This window comes from Bos taurus, chromosome 16 (genome assembly GCF_002263795.3).
Source record: "Bos taurus isolate L1 Dominette 01449 registration number 42190680 breed Hereford chromosome 16, ARS-UCD2.0, whole genome shotgun sequence".
NCBI lineage: Eukaryota > Metazoa > Chordata > Mammalia > Artiodactyla > Bovidae > Bos > Bos taurus.
In genome coordinates, this window is record NC_037343.1 from 43,101,775 (window position 1) to 43,122,133 (window position 20,359).

The 20,359-nt window shown below is 44.5% G+C and overlaps 2 protein-coding genes across 5 annotated transcripts in view; one reads left to right on the forward strand and one right to left on the reverse strand.

Annotated features, from left to right (window-relative positions):
• Positions 1-6,697, reverse strand: part of PEX14 (peroxisomal biogenesis factor 14) — a 144,546-nt gene extending 137,849 nt beyond the window's left edge. For 2 of the 4 annotated variants that reach the window (XM_059875305.1, XM_059875304.1), the window contains exons 1-2: positions 6,640-6,697; positions 1,087-1,233 (exon numbers count right to left, since the gene is read on the reverse strand). In XM_059875305.1, the coding sequence (XP_059731288.1) occupies positions 1,087-1,233; positions 6,640-6,675 (183 nt within the window). In that variant the 5' untranslated portion in view covers positions 6,676-6,697. The remainder of the gene's footprint in view (positions 1-1,086; positions 1,234-6,639) is intronic. The other 2 variants (XM_005216951.5, NM_001080237.1) reach the window with 2 other exon arrangements.
• Positions 6,698-8,771: 2,074 nt separating this feature from the next.
• DFFA (DNA fragmentation factor subunit alpha) lies at positions 8,772-19,172 on the forward strand. Its single transcript, NM_001075342.1, is given in 6 exon segments — positions 8,772-8,962; positions 10,796-10,954; positions 12,905-13,047; positions 16,614-16,803; positions 17,014-17,162; positions 18,071-19,172. Coding segments are annotated over 6 exon segments (990 nt in total). The 5' UTR covers positions 8,772-8,826; the 3' UTR covers positions 18,284-19,172.
• Positions 19,173-20,359: the final 1,187 nt, after the last annotated feature.

Consider the following 20,359-nt stretch of genomic DNA (forward strand, 5'->3'; position numbering starts at 1 on the left):
TTAAATAAAAGATAATGGAGGGACTTCCCTGGCAGTCCAGTGGTTAAGATCTCACCTTCCAATGCAAGGAATACAGGTTGGATTCCTGGTCAGGAAGCTAAGATCTCGTGCCCAAAAAACCAAACATAACACGGAAATAACACTATAACAAATTCAATAAAGACTACAGAAATGGTCCACAATGGGGAAAAAGAAGAAGCCTTGAGGGGAAAAAAAAAGGAATATTATGAAGCACCTTAAACATATTTGACAACTGAAATGATAGCAAATTCCTTGAGAAACATTATGTCAAAGCTGACCCTAGGGGAAAAACAGAATGCACAAGTCTTCACCACTGGACTGCCATGCAAGTGCCCAGTAATAGCAGTCTTACACAAACTACTTCAGAAAGTAGAAAAGAAAGGTGAGGGAGTTCCCTGGTTGCCTAGTGGTTAGGATTCTGGGCTTCAACTGCTGTGGCCCAGGTTCAATCCCTTGTCTAGAAACTGAGGTCCTGCAAGGTGCATGGCACAGCCAAAAAAAAAAAAAAGATAAAAATTCCCAACTCATTCTGATAGGCCAGTATTACCTTGACAGTTAGATACAGATTTCTCTCTCTCTCTCTCTTACTCACACACACACAAACTATAAATCAGTATCAGTTAGCCCTCCATATTTATGGATTCAACCAACCATAAACTGTAGTATATTATGTACTGTACTGTGTATTTATTGAAAAAGAAATCCAAGTGGACCAATGCAGTTCAAACTCATGAGTCATCTATACTTCATTTGCATTAGGAGAAACTTCATTTGCATATAGGTAATGGATAAATGGAACAGAAGACAGTTTAGAAATTGATCTATTATATACTATTTTTCAATTTTTTTTTACAAAGATGGTAAGATCAACAAATGATGCTGGAACAACTGATATTCATATGGGGAAAAACATTAACCTCAGCCTTTACCAGTATGCACACGAAAAGAGATGCTTAATGTTATTCGTCATCACAGAAATGCAAAGAAAAACCACAATGAAATACCACTACACAGTCATGCAAGCTACACACTCAAACGGCTAAAATTAAAACAGACAGACAATACCAAGTGGTGGTATGGGTGTGGGGCCATCAGAACGTTCACACATTGTTGGTGGAATGAAGAACAGTACAACTTTGCCGAAGCTCCAATCCTTTGGCCATCTGATGTGAAGAGCCAACTCACTGGAAAAGACCCTGATGCTGGGAAAGACTGAAGGCAGGAGAAGGGAAGCAGCAGAGAATGAGATGGTTAGATAGTGTCACCAACTCAATGGGCATGAATCTCAGCAAACTGGGCAATCCCGGAAGTCAGGGAAGACCGGTATCAGGCAGTCTATGGGGTCACAAAGTGTCACACCTGACTTAGTGACTAAACAACAACAAGGACAACTTTACAAAACAAGAACGCAATCTATTACAGAGCTCAACATACACTTATCATGTGACCCTGCAATTACACTTGGGAAGTATTTACCAAGAAAAATGAAAACATGTTTCCACAAACACACATGAGTATTTATAGTAGCCCAAAACTAGAACCAACCATGTGGGGAAGAGTCTCTGAGGTGACTCCCACGATCCCCATCTCCTGGCATTCATGCCCTTGTGTTGTCCCTTTGAAAGTGGGCAGGAACTGCGACAGGTTTCTGGCCAATATAGTATGGTAATTGTAATTGTACAGAACACATGTAATTACACATATGTGGTTACATTACGTAAGACTGTAATATCCATTCACCTCTGAAGAAACAAGTGGCCGCCTGGGGAAGACCCATGTGGCAGAAGCTGAGGGCAGCCTCTAGCTGACAGCTGCTGACAAAACGGGGTCCTCACGCTGCAGTCCACAAGGAGCCAAATGCTGCCAACAACCACATGAGCTCGGAAGCAAATCCTTCCCCAGTCAAGACTCAGATTCGATCACAGCCCTGACAGACAGCTTGACTGCTGCCTTGGGAGACACAGCTAAATGGTGTCCTGACTCCTGACCCATAGACACTGTGAGACAATACATGTGTGCTGCATGAAGCTGCTAAATTTGTAATAACATTGTTAGACGACAGGCAATTAATATACACCAAATGTTCAAGTGGTACACAGATCAACTGTGCTGTTGATTTACCTATACAATGGAATACTACACACTAGCAAAAAGTAATGAATTACTGATACATGGTGGTGGTGGTGGTTCAGCTGCTCAGTCACATACAACTCTTACAACCCCACGGACTATAAAGCCCACCAGGACCCTCTGTCCATGGGATTTCCCAGGGAAGAATACCAGAGTGGGTTGCCACTTCCTTCTCCAAGGGATCTTCTTCCTGACCCAGGGATCAAAACCACATCTCCTGAGGGAAGAGGGTTCAGGATGGGGAACACAGGTATACCTGTGGCGGATTCATTTTGATATTTGGCAAAACTAATACAATATTGTAAAGTTTAAAAATAAAAAAAAATAAAAAAATAAAAAAACACACATCTGCATTGCAGGCAGACTCTTTACTGCTAAGCCATATGTACAACAATATAAAATTTCACAAACACTATTCTGAGCAAAAGAAGTGAGACACAAAAGATTATATACATTATGAATACATTCACGTGTAATTCTAGGAGAGACAAATATAATCTATTAGTGGTAAAAAAGCAGCTCAGATTCCCAGAGGCCAAAGGCTAGGATTTTCTGGGGAAGCAGAGTAAGGGAATGTTTGGGAATACTGGAATTGTTTTGATCTTGACTGTGGTGGTGGTTAAACAGGTATATATATATTTGTCAAAACTGACCACAACACATTTATTTGAATTCCACAGTAAAGCTTTTGGCCACAAAGACTCAGTCACTCAAAAAGCTATTAACATATGGACATTAAGTCAGGATAGGGGCAATGTTTTGGGGACTGGACAGTAACAGGAGGGATGCTGAAGAGGTTTCTGAGGTCCCGGTTATGTTTGATTGCTTGATCTGAGTACTGGTTACACAGGATTGTGTTCACTCTGTGAACATTCACCAAGCTGTACACATAACTAGTGGACTTCCTGGGTGTATATTAAACACCAATAAAAAGTGTTTTTTTTTTTTAAATTTTAAAGGCTAGGGAATCATGCTAAATTATACTAAAGAGGCAAATCAATGCACTCCCTATTTCTTGACTGGATCCTGAATTTGTTTTTTATTGGAAACATTTGAATGTGGTCTGTATTAATAAATAATATTTTATCAATATCAAACTTCCTTTGTGATAGTGGTATTATGGTTATGTAGAAGAATAACCTTACTCTTATGAGAGACAAGGTGAAGTATTCTTGAATGAAATACCATGTCTGTAACTATCAAATTCTTACCAAAGAAAAGAAAAATATAAAGAGACTGAAATAGAGCAAATTCAGCAAAAGGTAAACAATGCATCTCGTTCACTTTTATGAGAGATTCAGAGGAATTCTCTGTATTATTCTTTCAACTTTTCTATAGGTTGAAAACTTCTCAAAATAAGAGTGAGGGACAAAATATCTTGTTTGAACTTGCTATTCAAAAGTTCAATAATCTTCCAGAACTGTATGCAGAGACCTGGAGAAGGAAATTAACATTCACAACATGAGCACTCAAAATGTACCACATACTCTTAAAATCTGTAACTTCAGTCAACCCTCAAAGCAACCTTCTAGGTTAATTATTATCACTCCTATTTTACAGAGAAGAAAACTGAGGCACAGACAGGTCGAGTGGTTAAGTCCAAGAGTGAGTGAGTGAGTGCTGGAGTTCAAACCAAAATCAATCAGGAAAACAAGCCTTTCTCTCCATAACATCTTTGCTGTACTCTTCTCCCTTCCCTGCTTCTGTGTTTTTTCAGTCCATAATCAACTATATCCAGTGAACATGAACAGACTGGAAACCTATATTCCGTAATATTCTCAGTTCTCAACAATCATTAAACCATTGGATTGAACCATGCCTCTGCTCTTCACTAGAGACAGAAAAGCTGGTGGGAAAGTACAGAAATAGGGATAACATTTCCTGTTCCTATGGCCCATAACATGTACAGACTAAAAGGGACTTTGATAAGAGATTAGCCTTGCAAAACAGAGTAATGTGGAGTAAACACGACTAGAGTATGAAGCAATAAATGCAATTCCAACAGACTGTTTTGAAGATAGAATAAAATGATTATACCCTTATGAAAAAGCAAGTATACCAGTGAAATCTAAGTTACAAAGGACAGCAAGGATAATCACCAGTTAGGGTATTCCTTTAAATTTTAAGGCGATTACTTAAGAGCAAATAAAACTTTAGTGAACTTCTGGTCAACATATGAAAACTCACACTCCCAAAAATATTACAACAGGGACTGAGGAAAGGCTTAGATGACTTGTGCATGAAACTCCAGAGTTTACTACATGGAATACTAACAGATAACACACTATGTTAGGCACTGTTCTAAAACAAGTTAATTCATTTAATCCTCAGACCAGTGCTATGAGATAGGCACTAGTATTATTCCTATTTTACAGATGGGGAAACTAAGGCCAAAGAAGCAACTTATCCAAGACCAACACAGTTGGTAAGTAGTGGGGCTAGGATTCTAGACCAGTGGGGATGGCTTCAGAGTCCATACTTTTAACCACTGCTCTATACTGCCTTTCAAAGAAAGTGCTGGTTATCTACCCTCAATCTTTCAAAACAAGAGACTGATGCCACAAAGCTAACAAACTATCTACAAGAGACAGAATACTGGCTCAGTCCCACAGGTGTGATGTGTTCTTCTCACACCCAAACCAGGTTTGGGGGAATATACAAACAGTTCTTTCAGTTCCACTGTGTTTTACTGGAGAAATGGGGAAACCACTGATCAGGACTAGAAAATGAAATGCGAAGCAACTGTTCACTTAAAATGCATGCATTTGCAGCTTACTGTCAGACAGTGACAGAATCTGGTGTGAAACATTTAAGTTTTGCCCCAGTCTGCCAGCATGTTCTGATGCAATCCCATCTCTACCAGCTTTGGAAAGGAGGGCAAAGGAGAAGCAGAGTTGAAAACCAAACAGAGGCCAGCCAAAATCCCCTTCAGGACCTTCGATCCTGTCCACGTGCACAGAGAAGACAATTTCTAGAACCAAAGGACTCCCTGGGTGCTAAAAAGCCTCCCAGTGGCAAAAATTCTAGAAACCTTCACAGTTACAGGAAAATTACACGTTCTGGCATCCTTTAATCCCAGCCTATAGGCATTCCTAATATATAAGAGTTCAAAGAAGCCCAGATTCCGAGGAACCTCGGTATGTTAGCAAGCTAAGTGGGTTAAGGCAAGAATGAAGAGTCCCACACCCTCCAACTCAGGACACTCCCCACACTCCAGAATTTTCGACAGTGAGAAGACCAAAGCAGCCCTCTTTATTTCTCATGTTTTACAATGCAGACATCTCTCTGAATCATTCGCTTCGCTATCGGAAGCTGGTCTGGGGAACACGCTACTTCTCTAAGTGCAATTCCTGTAATGGACTTATCATAAAGAATGAAAGAGTAATAAGAAACACTAAGTGGTATTCTTCTGCCAAGGAAGGAAGTGAAATACCAGTAGGCGGCTGAAAAGTCCACAGGTGTTTCAAGGAGGTGAGAAATGAAGATGAGTCCAGGTTGACACCATTTTCTTCCTCCTCTGTCCAATCCTAACTAAACTTACACGTGCAGGACTAACTAGTGGAGTCACACACAAATCCAGGCTTAATCAGGCTCGTTACAGACCCTGCAAAATGGCGCTTAATAGCCTGTACTTCATAAGGGTTGTAATGAGCATTAAACGAGATAATAAGCGTAATTTGTCCTCGGCATGATGGCACACACTCAGTAATTGTAAAGCACCGCTTACCCCCAGTCCACCCCACCTTTGGACTACAAACGCCTTCAGAAGCCTTATCATCCACTGCTTCCTAACAGGAGTGAGCACTTTCAAGGTCCCCGAACTGGAGTGGGATTCGGCTGCACCTATGACTGAAAGGCTGGAGTCTGGCTGAGAAAACCAAACTGGGCAGCAAGGACAGATTACCAGCCATTAGCTCGGTGGCGTCTGTTGTTTACAATGAGTCCCCTTCCTACCAACGCACTGAGAGTCCAAGTATATTTCCCACCCTCCAACTTAGCAGGGGAAGCGCAAAGGTGACTGAAAACGAAGAGGCTGGCAGCAGGGTGGCCCGGGAGGCTGAGGCTGCGGGGAAGTGGGAACCCTGCGGGAGTCAGGCCCCTCCCGGGACGGAACGGCCGGGAACGATCCAGCCTCTCACCCCTCTCAAGCAGGAGCCCTCGCAGCTCAAGGCTGGGGGATTTCTTAAGGGTCCCGCCACCGCTCCTGCCAAGCACAAGTGGGACCTCAGGGGCCGGCAGGCGAGAAGGGGGGGGCCGCGGGCGCCTCCGAGCCCCGGCTCGGGAATGTGATCAAAGAGGGGTCACCGTGGGAGGGGCCGGGCGGCGAGGACCTGGAGAGGGGCGGGACCCCGGAGGTGGCTAGAGGTCGCGGGCGCCTGTTTCCGAGGCTCAGGATCCCCACCGGGCTCCCAGCCACCCGCCAAGCCACCCCCCCCAACTCCAGCGGGGGTCCCCGCCACCACTACTGGGCAACCCCACTCCCCTTACCTGGCTCGGCTGCTCAGCCTGCTCCGAGGACGCCATCTTTTTGAGGCCTGACTAATCTATCGCCGTGGGGCGAGGCTTCTCCCAAGCGCCCTCGCTCTCGCTCTCTGCCCAGACTAAAGTAGCCGGAACTGAGCTGTCGATGGGGGTTGGGGCAGGTCACTGTGGGAGAAGAGGGGAACTCCCACCACAAGGTCAACATGCGCTATTTCCATTTGGTCTCTCCTTTTACAGCAAAACCGAAGTCTATCCTTTGCTTTCTTATATGTGTATTATACTTACTGAATTAAATCTCTGCCCATGGGCACATATGCTGCTGCTAAGTCGCTTCAGTCGTGTCCGACTCTGCGACTCCATAGACAGCAGCCCATGTAGGGACACGCTAAGTAGTTAATTAATCAATGTGAAGAGACTTGGAAATTAATTAATCAATTGATGATTGGTTCAGTACCATTTGTTGAGTGCTTACTATTGGCTGCTTGGTGGTGTGAGAAATAAGATAAAAGACAACTCCTGCTCTCAAGTCCAGGCCAAATACACACACACACACACACTCACACGCACAAACACACACACACTCACATAATTAAAACATCTTGGAGACAGGAGTCCGATAACTGTCTGCAGGTCTTTTAGAAGAACTCAGAAGGCGAGTGCTTTTGGGAGAGGTAAGGCTTCTATGAACCTTTATTACTTTATAGTGGTTGAGTTGTTAGATTTTAAGCCAATTGTGACATTACATGCACGAAAGAGCTGTATACATTAGAAATATCAGTCAGTTCATATCGCAGTTGTGTTTGATCAGTGATGGCGTATTCAAAAGCATTGCCTCAGTTAACAATTCTTCCTACCAAACACTGTTTTAAATGTATTTTTCTTATGAGATAATATCTGATTTCCTTTAATAAAATATTAAAGGGATTGACCCTGGATTAATACAGGCTGATAATTATTCCTTCAGTTCAGTTCAATCGCTGGGTCGTGTCCGATTCTTTGCGACCCCATGGACTGCAGCAGGCCAGGAATAACAGGAATAACAAATTATTCCTTGTTTATATAAAATGCCCCCCTTTTAAGCCAGGAAACTTTTTGATATTTTTTGTATTATTTCAATCTTAAGTGTTGGTTTTTCAGGAGTGAAAAACACAGACTTTTCCCTAAGTAGCAGTATTAGAACAAGGACAAATATGTTGTCAAGCAGCATCTGGACAATCTCAACAGTGATGAGATTTCCCCTTTTCTCTCTGATTTGAGATTATAATGTTTAACCTAACATTTAAGCATTTCATTCCGAGGTTCCAACCCAATCTACAGATCTGAAGCAGAGAATCGAATGCGTGGAAATGTGGGAGTATTTTGTGCTTCTCTGTTATGTCTTCAGCAAGACTGAAAACTACAGTCATCAATTTTTAAAACTGATTTCCTTCGAATCAGCATGAAGTTTGGGACATTTTATAGATCTTTTCAGGTTGGAAAGGAAAAACAAACAGTACAAAGTAAAATGACACTGCTTTAAGTATTAATATCATGCATTTATATATGCAAAAGAGGCTTCCCAGTCGGCTTAGTTCAGTTCATTCGCTCAGTCCTGTCCTACTCTTTGAGACCCCGGTGGCTCAGCGGTAAAGAATCTGCAATGCAGGAGACCCCAGTTCGATCTCTGGGTGGGGAAGATCCCCTGGGAAAGGAAATGGCAACCCACTCCAGTATTCGTGCCTGGGAAATCCCATGGACAGAGAAGCCTGGCGGGCTACAGTCCAGGGGTTCCCAAAAGAGTGGGACACGACTTAGCAACTAAACAACATACATGGAAGAAAGAGTTCAAGGAAATAATTCAAGGAAATATACACGCGTGTCCATCATACTGCAAAATTACCCCCTACTGACCTCATTTTGAACGGGCAAATGCAACTCCTTAATATAAGGTAGGAAAACAAAAACACCTCCTGGACTGAATTGCGCGACCTAAGTTGGCTTTGAACCCACAGACTACAGCTCCCGGCATGCCCCCGTGAGCCGCAGGTGATTAGGAGCAGCTAGAACTCCATCTCCCGGCGTGCCTTGGTCCGACGCGTGATTTGCCACGAAGAGAACTACATTTCCCGGCATGCCGTGGGGGGTGGAATTGGGGAGGACTCCGGCGTCCCCTCCTCCCTGACTTCTAGTCGGTCTGGTCCCACCCTGAAGAGGATGGAGGTCCCCGGCGGCCCTGCAGCTCCGGAACCCGGCGAGATCCGGGCTCTAAAGCAGTGTTTGCTGCGCCGCAACAAAAGCCGGGAACAGCACGGCGTGGCGGCCTCTTGCCTCAAGGAGCTGAGGAACAAAGGTAGGCACGGGACCGGGGCGAGGGCTTGGAGGGCTGGAGCCCGGGCTGAAGGGAGCCAAGGGCAGGGTGAGGATGGCCAGCGGGGCTAACCGAGATCAAGAAAGACGACTTGGGGCTTCTTGTAACTCAGGTGGAGGAGCCTTGGGACAGATATGACTCACGTGGGTATAGCGACTTATCAGTTTCACAGCGTTTGTGCCAAGCGTTTTAACTTAATTTACTTTATGTGAGATTCATATGGTGGAAAGGCAGACGGGAAGCAATATGCAAATGAATTAAAACAGACTCTACTTCGGTGTCTTGCTTCCGGTGACTCAGATTGTGGATCGAACCCAGCCTGGTGTAGTCCTGCCACTCGGGCTCCCTAAGGTGGTACTGGGGCCCCCAGGTGAGCCTACAGCGAGATGGGGGCGGGTTTCCACCGTCAGCTCTAGCAGGTACCTGTGCGGTAAAGAGGGAGCCGCTACCCACCGTCCCAGAGGTCCAGACAAGAAACAGCTGCTGTGAGTGACCTAGCTTTCAAAAGTTCTGAGCCTCATACTGTTGTTACTAGTTGCCTGACCTTGCAGGTAACCATCTGTTGATCCCCAATTTTCTCATCGGCAAAGTGGCTGTATTTCCAGCCCTGCTTCACTGAATTGTTGGGACTCTCCAAGGAGATGATATATTCAAATGACTTACAAGTTATTAGCCTGTAGCAATAAACTGTTTACCGAAAAAACTTCTTGAGGTTAAACGTGTGAGTCATCCCTAGGCAGGTAGTGAAGGTGTATGTATGTCTGCCTGTTCAGAGCTTCTCCCAGAGTCACTCAGCCTAGCCGGTATCCGATAGAAGTCTTTCAGAGACACAGAAACAACCAAAGCACTCTAAATGCTTCAGTGACATAGCTTTTGCCATATAAGTGTTTACATAATTTTTCTTGGAGTGAGGGTTCTTAAGTTTTAGTGCCCCTTTAGTGCAGTGGCTGGATGCACTTGGCGCAGAGGCCCATATAAGTGCTTGTGTTTCTGGAGCTCGGCCTCTGCAGGGTTTGGAGCTCGGCCTGTGAAAGGTTTGCTGGGTGCAAGACGATATTGCCTGATGATATTTGTAGTCTCTCGGCTACTTTTCTGCGTGCTCTAGTCCCATTAGCATTTTAGGCATTGCCATCATTAGGCAAGTACAGACCTGCCCTGGACAAAACCTCTTGCCCATTGATCACACAGATGAAAAGTTCCTGTTACAATCTTCTGTCTTCTGCCTCCTTTATTCTTTCCTATAGGTTAGTAAGACTGTGAAATACTGCAAGAACGTAAAGTATTTTTTTCTTTCTTTTTTAAAATTTTCTTTTTCTCTGGACACATGGGAGAATTTGAGTCATTTAGACCACTGAGAAAATGAAAGAAAGGCGCTTATTCTCAAAGAATCAAATCAGACTTTTGTTGGTTGTTCATCCAAGGAAAGAGTCGAGTGCATCCTAATGAGGATATTGAGTAGCTGGAGAAAAAACGTTTTCAAGAGCCAGACTATATGGGTTTAAATGCCAGTTACTTACTGTGTGACCTTGAGCAAGTTACTTAACCTCTCTGAGTGTTGGGTTTGACATCTGTAAAAATGGGAGTAACAATAGTATCTACCACAGGATTGTTATGAAATTAAGTACTGTATATGAAAAGCACTTAGTATAGTACCAGGCACATGGTAAATGTTATATTAGTATTAGTGGTCATCATTATAGTTATTATTAGCTACCAGGGATTTTTCTAGGCTCTGGGGGCATACATATTGAGTACAAAACAGATATAATTTCCCTATGGATATTTGTCAATTGCCAAACATTTTATTCCTCTCAGCTTGTGACATTCTGGCCATTGATAAGTCCCTGGCACCAGTAACCCTGGTCCTGGCAGAGGATGGCACCATAGTGGATGATGATGATTACTTCCTATGTCTTCCTGCCAATACTAAGTTTGTGGTATTGGCTGGGAATGAGAAGTGGACACACAATTCAGGTAAGAAATGCTGGCCGTATATACAGTATACCCTCCATCGTGATGTACTTTACTACACGCGGCACCTGGTTGCTGTTTGGCTGGCTGTTTCAGCATTTATGCAGCAAGCATTACTGAGCACCTTCTGTATGCCAGAGTGACGCTGAGTCAGGGGATGAAGATGAATGAGATGGAGTCAGGTCTCAAGTAACTCACGGACCCACAGCAACTAAAACACAGCAGGGCAGAGAGATCTGGGCCACAGATAGGGTCAAACTACCTGGTCTGAATCCCAGCTCTGCCGTTTAATAGTCACGTGACCCTGAGCAAATTATCTAACTTCTCAGCCCCTTATTGAGACAGTAGTTATAGTACCTGTCTCCTCGGGTTGTTGTAAGGATGCGAGAACATAGTACATATCAAGCCAGGGCTTCTCAACAATGCTGTTGACATGTTGGGCCAGGAAATTCTTTGTTGTGGGGGTGCTGTCCTGTGCATTGTAGGATACCTAGCAGCATTGCTGGCCTTTACCCACTAGGTACCAGTAGCGTCTCCTCACCTTAATTGTGACAACCCAAAATGCCTCTAGATATTGTCACATGTCTACAGGTGTGTGGTGAGCAGAATCACTCCCAGGAAAGAGCCACTGATAGAAAGCATTTACATCTTATCTGGCATGCTGCTGCTAAGTCGCTTCAGTCATGTCCGACTCTGTGTGACCCCACAGACGGCAGCCCGCCAGGCTCTCCCATCCCTGGGATTCTCCAGGCAAGAACACTGGAGTGGGTTGCCATTTCCTTCTCCAATGCATAAAAGTGGAAAGTGAAAGTGAAGTCGCTCGGTCATGTCCGACTCCTAGCAACCCCATGGACTGCAGCCCACCAGGCTCCTCCGTCCATGGGATTTTCCAGGCAAGAGTACTGGAGTGGGGCTTATCTGGCATACAGTCAGATAAATCAATACTCCCTGTCACTATCATTACCGTCATCCTCACCGGCAATACAGAGGGAACTAATATGGATGAGCAAGGATCAGAGAGCTAAAGAAGTGTCTTGAGGAGAGTGCCCAGGCCACCAAAGTGTGGAAATCACCCTTCAGCAATGACTTTCCCAACCACCTTTTTACTCGGGCCCTAGAGACAGCAAATAGTGGCTGCAGCTCCTCCAGTCAAGAATGAGACCTGAACTTTCCTGGTGATCCAGTGACTAAGACTCCAAGCTTCTAATGCAGGGGGCCTGGATTAGATCCCTGGTCAGAAAACTAGATCCCCAATGCTGCAACTAAGACCCTGTGCTGCCAAACAATTTAATTAAAAAAAAAAAAAAAGAATGAGACTCATCCCGACAGTTAGGGAGTTTGGGATGAACATGTTCACACTGCTGTATTTAAAATGGATAGCCAACAAGGACCTACTGTACAGCACAGGGAACTCTGCTCAGTGTTATGTGGCAGCCTGGATCGGGAGTTGGGGGAGGACAAATACATGTACGGCTGAGTCCTTTTGCTGTCCACCTGAAACTATCACAACATTGTTAATCAGCTATACTCCAATGCAAAATAAAAAGTTTAAAAAGAGAGAGACAGACCCATCCCCAAGCACAGAGAGATGCTGATGAGGAAAAACATTTTTGGATACGGAAATAGACAAAAAACTAACTTAAAGGGAAGCACGGTGGCACCCTGGGTATGCATGACCGTACACTGGATTTAAGTGGCTTTCCATAAAAGAATACAGAGCAGTTTCACACAGAAATAAATGGAAGATAGAACAAGTGGGAAAGTTAAGGCCCTAGATGGGGATTGGTTTTCCCATGAATCCCTGAGAAAAGGTGCTTCCTTCAGCATCGAAATTATTCTAAATGGTCGGTCGGAAGGACGTGCTGACATCCTGGAGGTCTGAGTTGGGGGAGGAAGTGAAAAGAGCACTGCAGGTTAATCTGACTCTTAACTGGCATTTTCTTCCTGTATCAGATGGAGGTACTGCTTGGATTACCCAAGAGTCCTTCGACAGAGATGAAACAGACAGCGGGGCAGGGCTGAAGTGGAAAAACGTGGCCAGGCAGCTGAAGGAAGACCTATCCAGCATCATACTGCTGTCCGAGGAGGAGCTCCAGGTGAGCCTCCTCCGCAGCCACACTCATCTGGCCTCTGCTGCCCTCCGCGGCCTACTTTCCACGCATCTTGCCACCATAATTTCATTATTCCTTCATTTTTAAGTAGTTCTCAGATGACAGCCAAGGTTCTTCATTTTTCTAATTCTCTTGCTGGAGTAGAAATTTTTTACTCCTCACTCTGCATCAGAATCACCAGTGGAGCTTTTTTTAAAAAATACAGATGCCACAGCCCCACGTAGACTATTTAGGCCCAAGGGGTGGGACAAGGAGGTACTGCTAAAGAATGTGAGTTAAATCTCAGCTCCATCACAAAGACTGTAGCCAGTCACTTACCCTCTCTGCTTATGTTTCCTCTCCAGTAAAATTGGGGTAAAAATAGTATGTGGTAATTCAGAAAAATACTTATTGAGCCCCTCCCTTGTGTGTGGCATAGTTCTTTGCACAGGGTTACAGGGCTTCCCCGGTTGTGGCAGTGGAAAAGAACCCGCCTACCAATGCAGGAGACCTGGATTCAATCCCCGGGTCAGGAAGACGCCCTGGAAGAGGGCATGGCAAGCCACTCCAGGATTCTTGCCTGGAGAATCCGCATGGACAGAGGAGCCTGGTGGGCTACAGTCCATGGGATCTCAAAAGAGTCAGACACAACTGAAGCAGCTTACCACCCACAGTGGTGAACAAGCCAGACACAGTCCCTGCTCTGATGAAACTCAAATTCTGGTGGAAGGAGGCAGACGAAACCAGCAGTGTGCCCAGATGGTGGGGGCTACTCTAGATTGGGAGATCAAGGAAGTCTCCTTGAAGGAGATGACCTTTTGGTTATTTTTTAATCTTCATATATTTATTTTAAATAAATAATACTAATACATTCACATGGTTCAAAATCCAAGAGACATAGCCAAGAATAAAACAAACCAAATGTCTATCAGCTGATGAATAAATAAAATGTTGTCTATCCAAATAATGAATATTTTATTCAGCCATAGGAAGGAATGAAGTATTAATACATTAGGCTTCCTTGGTGCCTCAGACAGTAAAGAATCTGCCTGCAGTACAGGAGACTCATATTTGATCCCTGGGTCAGGAGGATCCCCTGGAGGAGGGAATGGCAATTCTCTTACCTGGAGAATCCCATGGACAGAGGAGCCTGGCGAGCTACCGTCCATGGGGTTGCAAAGTGTTGGACAGGACTTAGCACCTAACAATGACAATAACGTGGAGAAACTTTGAAAACATTGGGCTAAATGAAAGAAGCCAGACATGAAAGGCCACAGATGTCATGATAGCATTTTTATGAAATAGCCAAACTATGCAAGTCTGTAGAGGTAGACGGTAGATTAGTGGTTGCCTGGGGGTTGGGTTTCTGGAGACTGTGAGTAGGAAGGAGAGTAACTACTGATGGGTACAGTTTTTTCTGGGCTGGTGACTGTGTTCTAAGACTGTGGCTGTGATTGCACAATCACAAAAAAAGCACACTCATTTTACTAAACTCCACTTACTTATATGCTTCAATCAGTGAATTGTGTGCTGTGTGAACTATATCTCAATAAAGCTGTTTGGAAAAAACAGATATACAGAAAAAGTCTGACTTCTGTCCCCAGCCACCCAGCTTTCCTTCCTGGAGACAGCCAGTCTGCCAGTTTCCCATTCCAGAGATAGTTTATATATGCTCTCGCTCAGTCGTGACCAACTCTTTGCAACCCCAGGCTCCTCTGTCCATGGAATTTATCAGGCAAGAATACTAGAGTGGATTGCCATTTCCTACCCCAGGGGATCTTCCCAACCCAGAGATTGAACCCAAGTTTCCTACATTGGCAAGTGGATTCTTTACCACTGAGCCACCTGGGAAGCCCATTTTATATACAATTACATATACATGTCCTCCTCTTCCACTTTCATCACACTTTGCACTTTCTGTTTCAAAGAAGTTTGGAAAGTTTTCCAGATCACTTTACAAAAGATACCTTGTTCTTTTTCATTGCTGCATAGTATTCCATTTCATGCCTACATTTTTCTATTTATTTATTTTGCTGAGCCAGGTCTTAATAGTGACATGCAGGATCTTTAGTCGAGGCATGTGAACTCTTGGTTACAACATTTGGGGCCTAGTTTCCTGACCAGGGATTGAACCCAAGCCCCCTGTGTTGGGAAAGCAGACTCTTAGCCACTGGACCATCTGGGAAGTCCCACCATAACTCATTTAATGAGTCTCCCCAGTGGGGGACATGCATGTTGTTATCAGTCTCGCTATTCAGTCTGTGCTGCAAAAAAACTTAGACCAGTGTCATTTTGCACACGTGCTTGTCCATAGAATAAATTCATAGAAGTTTAGTTGAGAAACATTGGCAGGTCCCAAGAGGGGACACAGAAAGAAACTGAAGAACAAGAGGTACCTGCCATGGAAAGGTTGGGGCCAGGCAAAGGAAAGGCAGGAATTTTTTTCTTCTTTGGTTTTTTCTTCTTTAAGAAACAGAAAGGGGTCATGAGATCCCTTCCCATCCCAACAGACTAGCAAATTATGATACCCTTAGGATAAAGGGCATAACAGTCCTCACCAGAACAGGGATGCTGGAATACAAGTGAACCCAGCCCTGGCAGCTAGACTCTGCACGGGGAAGCTTAGGACAGGAGCTTGCAGAGGCTAGCCACATGGCAGGTAGGAGAAAAATGGCAGGTAAAGGAACCATGGGGAGCGAGAATGGAAGGGAGAGAAGGGAAGAGCACAGGAGCCTAAGGATTAGCACTGACACTGATCCTTGCAAAGTTATTAACTGCTCTTGCCTCGTTTTCCTCATCTATGAAATGGTGGTAATACTAGTACTTCACTCACAAAGTTTGTGCCTCTTAAATGTTGGACCTTATGAATGTGTATTAATATTACTTGTTCAAAAATGGATGCAATATCAAAGTTAAGGGTAACTTATAAAGTGGCTCCTCAAAGAAGCCTTTCACAAACTCCTGCAGCCCTCCTTGTCACTTTCTGTCCTAAGCGTTTTACGTCTGTTTTCTCGGTGGTGCATAGTGAGTGCAGCAGGTGGGATCTTAGTGCCCCAACCAGGGATCGAATCTGAGCCCCCTGCAGTAGGAGTGCAGAGTCTTAACCTCTAGACTACCAGGGACATCCTGTTTTGTTTTTAATAAGGTACTAAAGGCAACATTTTCCTAATTCTTTCACCAGAGGGAAACTGAAAAAGTTATGTGCCTCTCTCCTGACTCTCGGGCTTCCCAAGGTGGCACTAGTGGTAAAGAACTTGCCTGCCAGTGCAGGAGACTTAAGAGACGCAAGTTCAGTCCCTCAGTCAGGAAGATCCCCTGCAAGAGGATTCTTGCCTGGAGAATTCCATGGACAGAGGAGCCTGGAGGACTACAGTCCATGAGGTCGCCAAGAGCCAGACATGACTGAAGAGACTTAGTGCAGCACAGCACATCACTCCTAACTCTCAGGCAGCCATATTGGGTAACTTTGGGAACTAGATGAAATGAGTCTTTGAAATTGATGCATTTGAGAGACATAACATCATGTTCGGAAAGTACTTTCAGATGTCTTAAAGCCCGTATTTGTTTGTCAGATGCTCATTGATGTCCCGTGTTCGGAGCTGGCTCAGGAACTCAGCCAAAGTCATGTGGCAGTCCAGGGGCTCCAGAACACCCTCCAGCAGGTGCTTGACCAGAGAGAGGAAGCCCGTCAGTCCAGGCAGCTCCTGGAACTTTACCTTCGGGCTTTGGAGAAGGAAGGTGGCATCTTGTCGAAGCAGCAAGGTAGGCATTATGCTGAGATCTCGGTAGGAGCCTTTCCTTGAGAGCGAGCCAGATGCTTCCCGTGTGCTCAAGAAGAGTGATGGCACAGCTGTGGGTATTCTAAGATGGCAGGCTGCCATCTGCCCGCCTGATTGCTCTGGCTGGTTGTTGGGGTGGCTGTGTGTGCGCGTGGCATGCTGATGTGTCCTCTATCTCACATCTGCTTTGCAGAGTCCAGAGCTGACCTTGGGGACGAGAGCGATGCTGTTGACACAGGCATTAGAGAGAGCTTCTCCGAAGTTACGCCTGCAAGCCAGATCCTCTTGGCGCTGAAGGAGAAACCTGCCCCAGAGCTGAGTTTGTCTAGTCAGGATCTGGAGGTGGGCGAGCACCAGGGACCCTGACCTTTGCAGGGAGACACTTGTATCAGGGTTTTTTCACCTCTGCAGACCCTGAATCATAGCTTCCAGTTTGCCTAATATTACATGCAAAGCTTCCCTTGTAGCTCAGTTGGTAAAGAATCCGCCTACAATGCAGGAGACCTGGGTTTGATTCCTGGGTTGGGAAGAACCCCTGGAGAAGGAAATCGCAACCCACTCCAGTATTCTTGCCTGGAGAACCACATGGACTATAGCCTGTCAGGCTTCCCTATCCATGGGGTCCCAAGAGTTGGACACGGCTTAGCAACTAAACCACCACATGCAAAGCGTTTGCAAATGTCTCACATAATCTAAATCTTAAACAAAATGGATACACTCTCTTAGATCATCCAATCTTATTCTCTAGTCCAGAGTAGGTAATGAAATGTCTGATTCCGACAGGGAGGAGTTACAGGACTCAGGCTTCTGAGATGCATCTGCCAGTGGTTGAAAAAGATCCACAGGCCCAGAGGTACATGAAATATTCCTTCGAAGGACCTGTGCAACGGGGTCATCTTGTACTGACTTTCAGACCAGGGAACTAGAAGGGAATCCATCAGAGTGGGTGCTCCTCCTTGTCCCTGTCCCCAGCACTACCTCAGTGTAGCTAGAAGGGAAAGAGGCTGTACTGAATTGAACTTGGCTAAATTTCCTGTGAGCAGAGGACTTTATGCTCCAAGTAAACTGCTCTCTAGAGGTCCTTTCCTGTTGTTGTACGGTGAGCAGACGCCTGTGACGGCTTAATAGGAAGGAAACCTGGCATCTCAGCATAAAGCTAGAGACTGACACTGCCGACTCTCACCTCCCCTAAAGAAAATCGCGAGAGCAGCAGAGGGGCTGGTTTTCAATGATTCTTCTTCTTACCACAGTTGGTTGCCAAGGAGGACCCTAAAGCACTGGCTGTTGCTTTGAACTGGGACCTAAAGAAGACGGAAGCCGTTCAACAGGCCTGTAATCAGGAACTTAGGCTACGCCTCCAGCAGGTGCAGAGCTTGCGTTCTCTGAGGAGCATTTCAGCAAGGACGAGTTCACTGCCTGGAGACATGGAGAACCCCAAACGAACCAGACGAGACCCCATGTAGCTGGTGGCCAGCAACATGCCAAAGAAAACCTTGGGTTTCGTGTCAGTGTCAGTAAATGCCTTTAGCCTAATCATTATAGCTACTTACATACTCCTCTGCCCCCTGCCTTTCAGAATGTTCTGGAACAGACTAGAAGATGGGCTTTGGGTCTTCTTCAGAAAAGCCATTCCAGCTTTCTTTACATATTGAACCATAAGGTTCCACCAGGTCCTCTAATTGCAAGTTCATATGTTCTCTGTGTAATAGTAGTTGTGAAGGGCATGGAAAAGAAACTGTCATGTTTCAGACCAACTATCCTTTTTTTTTCTTTTCCTTCTGCATCAGACAAATGGTATATCTCTTTCATGATATAATCTATGCAACCATCATAGTAATGAACCTACTATTCTTTTCCTTTTTTTTTTTTGACGTGGACCATTTTGAAAGTCTTTATTGAATTTGTTCCAACACTGCTCGTGTTTTATGTTTTGGTGTTTTGGCACCGAAGCATGTTGGATCTTAGCTCCCTGACCAGTGATCAAACCCGAACCCCGGGCATTGGAAGGTGGATTCTTAACCACTGGACCGTCACGGAAGCCCAGACGCACAATTCTTATTCTAAAGATAGAACTGCAGAATTTTAAACACAAGTAATGGTAGAGAAGGTGATGCATCAATGTTGATTATGGCCACAAACTTGTTTCTCAAGTTAATGAATTTCTTTTGTATGTTTAAAGGCACATATTAAATTTGCAGACCATAGGGACATACAGAGAGTCTAATTCACCATTTCTAATATCTAATTCAGTATTGTGAAATTATATCCATTACCACTGTGAAACTTTTCAGTTTTCTAATATGTTTTATCAGCAGGGGGTATAAAAAGGTCATTAAATCGATCTCTGTGAGATACGACTCCAGGTCTCTCTGGGTGCAGAACAGAGACTTCTGGTTTATATTCCTCTTGTTTCTGTACTAACTTGTTATTCAAGTTTTGTAATCTACAATGCAATTTCTCTTGCAGGGAAAAAGATAATTAGTTATTGACTTATTTGACTTACTTTTTAAGCATACTTAGAGGAAAATGGAATAGTATTAAGAATACATTGGCTAATTATTAAATAAAGAAAAGTAACAATAAGTCCTAAGGTGAGGCAGACATGCAAAAAACAGAACAAAAAGCTATTTGCTTCTCCTATGACCCTCCTCAAGGAGGGATCAGGTCTACTCAGCATACTCCTACTAATGCCTTATGCCATTGGTTCTCACTTGCCCCAATATTTTCTTTTTTAATAGTATATTTTATAATGCTTTTTTAATTATTCTTAAATGAAAGCCAGAGCTGATAACCTACCTACATGTATACCTTCAGCAACACAATACCTCCAAATGGAAACAAAGGAAAATAATTTTCAATAAGATGGTCTGTATCCATCTCAGTATGCCCTTTTCTGTAGATGACCATCAAAAGGCACAAGGAAGCTCTCAGGTGCTTATCCTTACAATTGAATTACCTTGAGTTTGTTAGAAGCAGCCATGCATGGTACATGGTGATTGGTGACTCAAATTCCACAAGCAGCATCGCCCTTCGTAATGGGAGTTCCCAAAACAGTGACGTTCTGGGCAGTATACCACATCTGTCCTTGATTTATAAGGTGGCTGCATTCTTGACAAAGCCAGGGAATGTTAAAACTGGAAAAAATAGTCTGTATACAAAACAGAATTAGGTTTGGGGCTGATTTGGAATGGGTTTTCATTCCTGTGAACAGCCAGCATGACATAAAAGTCATGTGGTGGGGGTGGGAGGGAAGACACGTGGGATGTGGGATGATAATTCACTATGTTGAACTGTCCTGTGCTTTGCAGGAAGACTAGCAGCCTACCTCCCACCCCACCATTCAGTGTCAGTAGCAGCCTCCAGGTACTGAGACAGTTGACAAGAGCCCCCAGGTTCTCAAAATGCTCCTGGAGGGGCAGTAATGCCAGTTGAAGATTTTTATGACAGTTTGCAGTCAGCTCTGTGCCAGCACCTACTACACTGGAGCCTCAAAACTGAGTGAGCTAAAGAGGGTGTGGCGTGCCAGCTCTCGTTTTGTA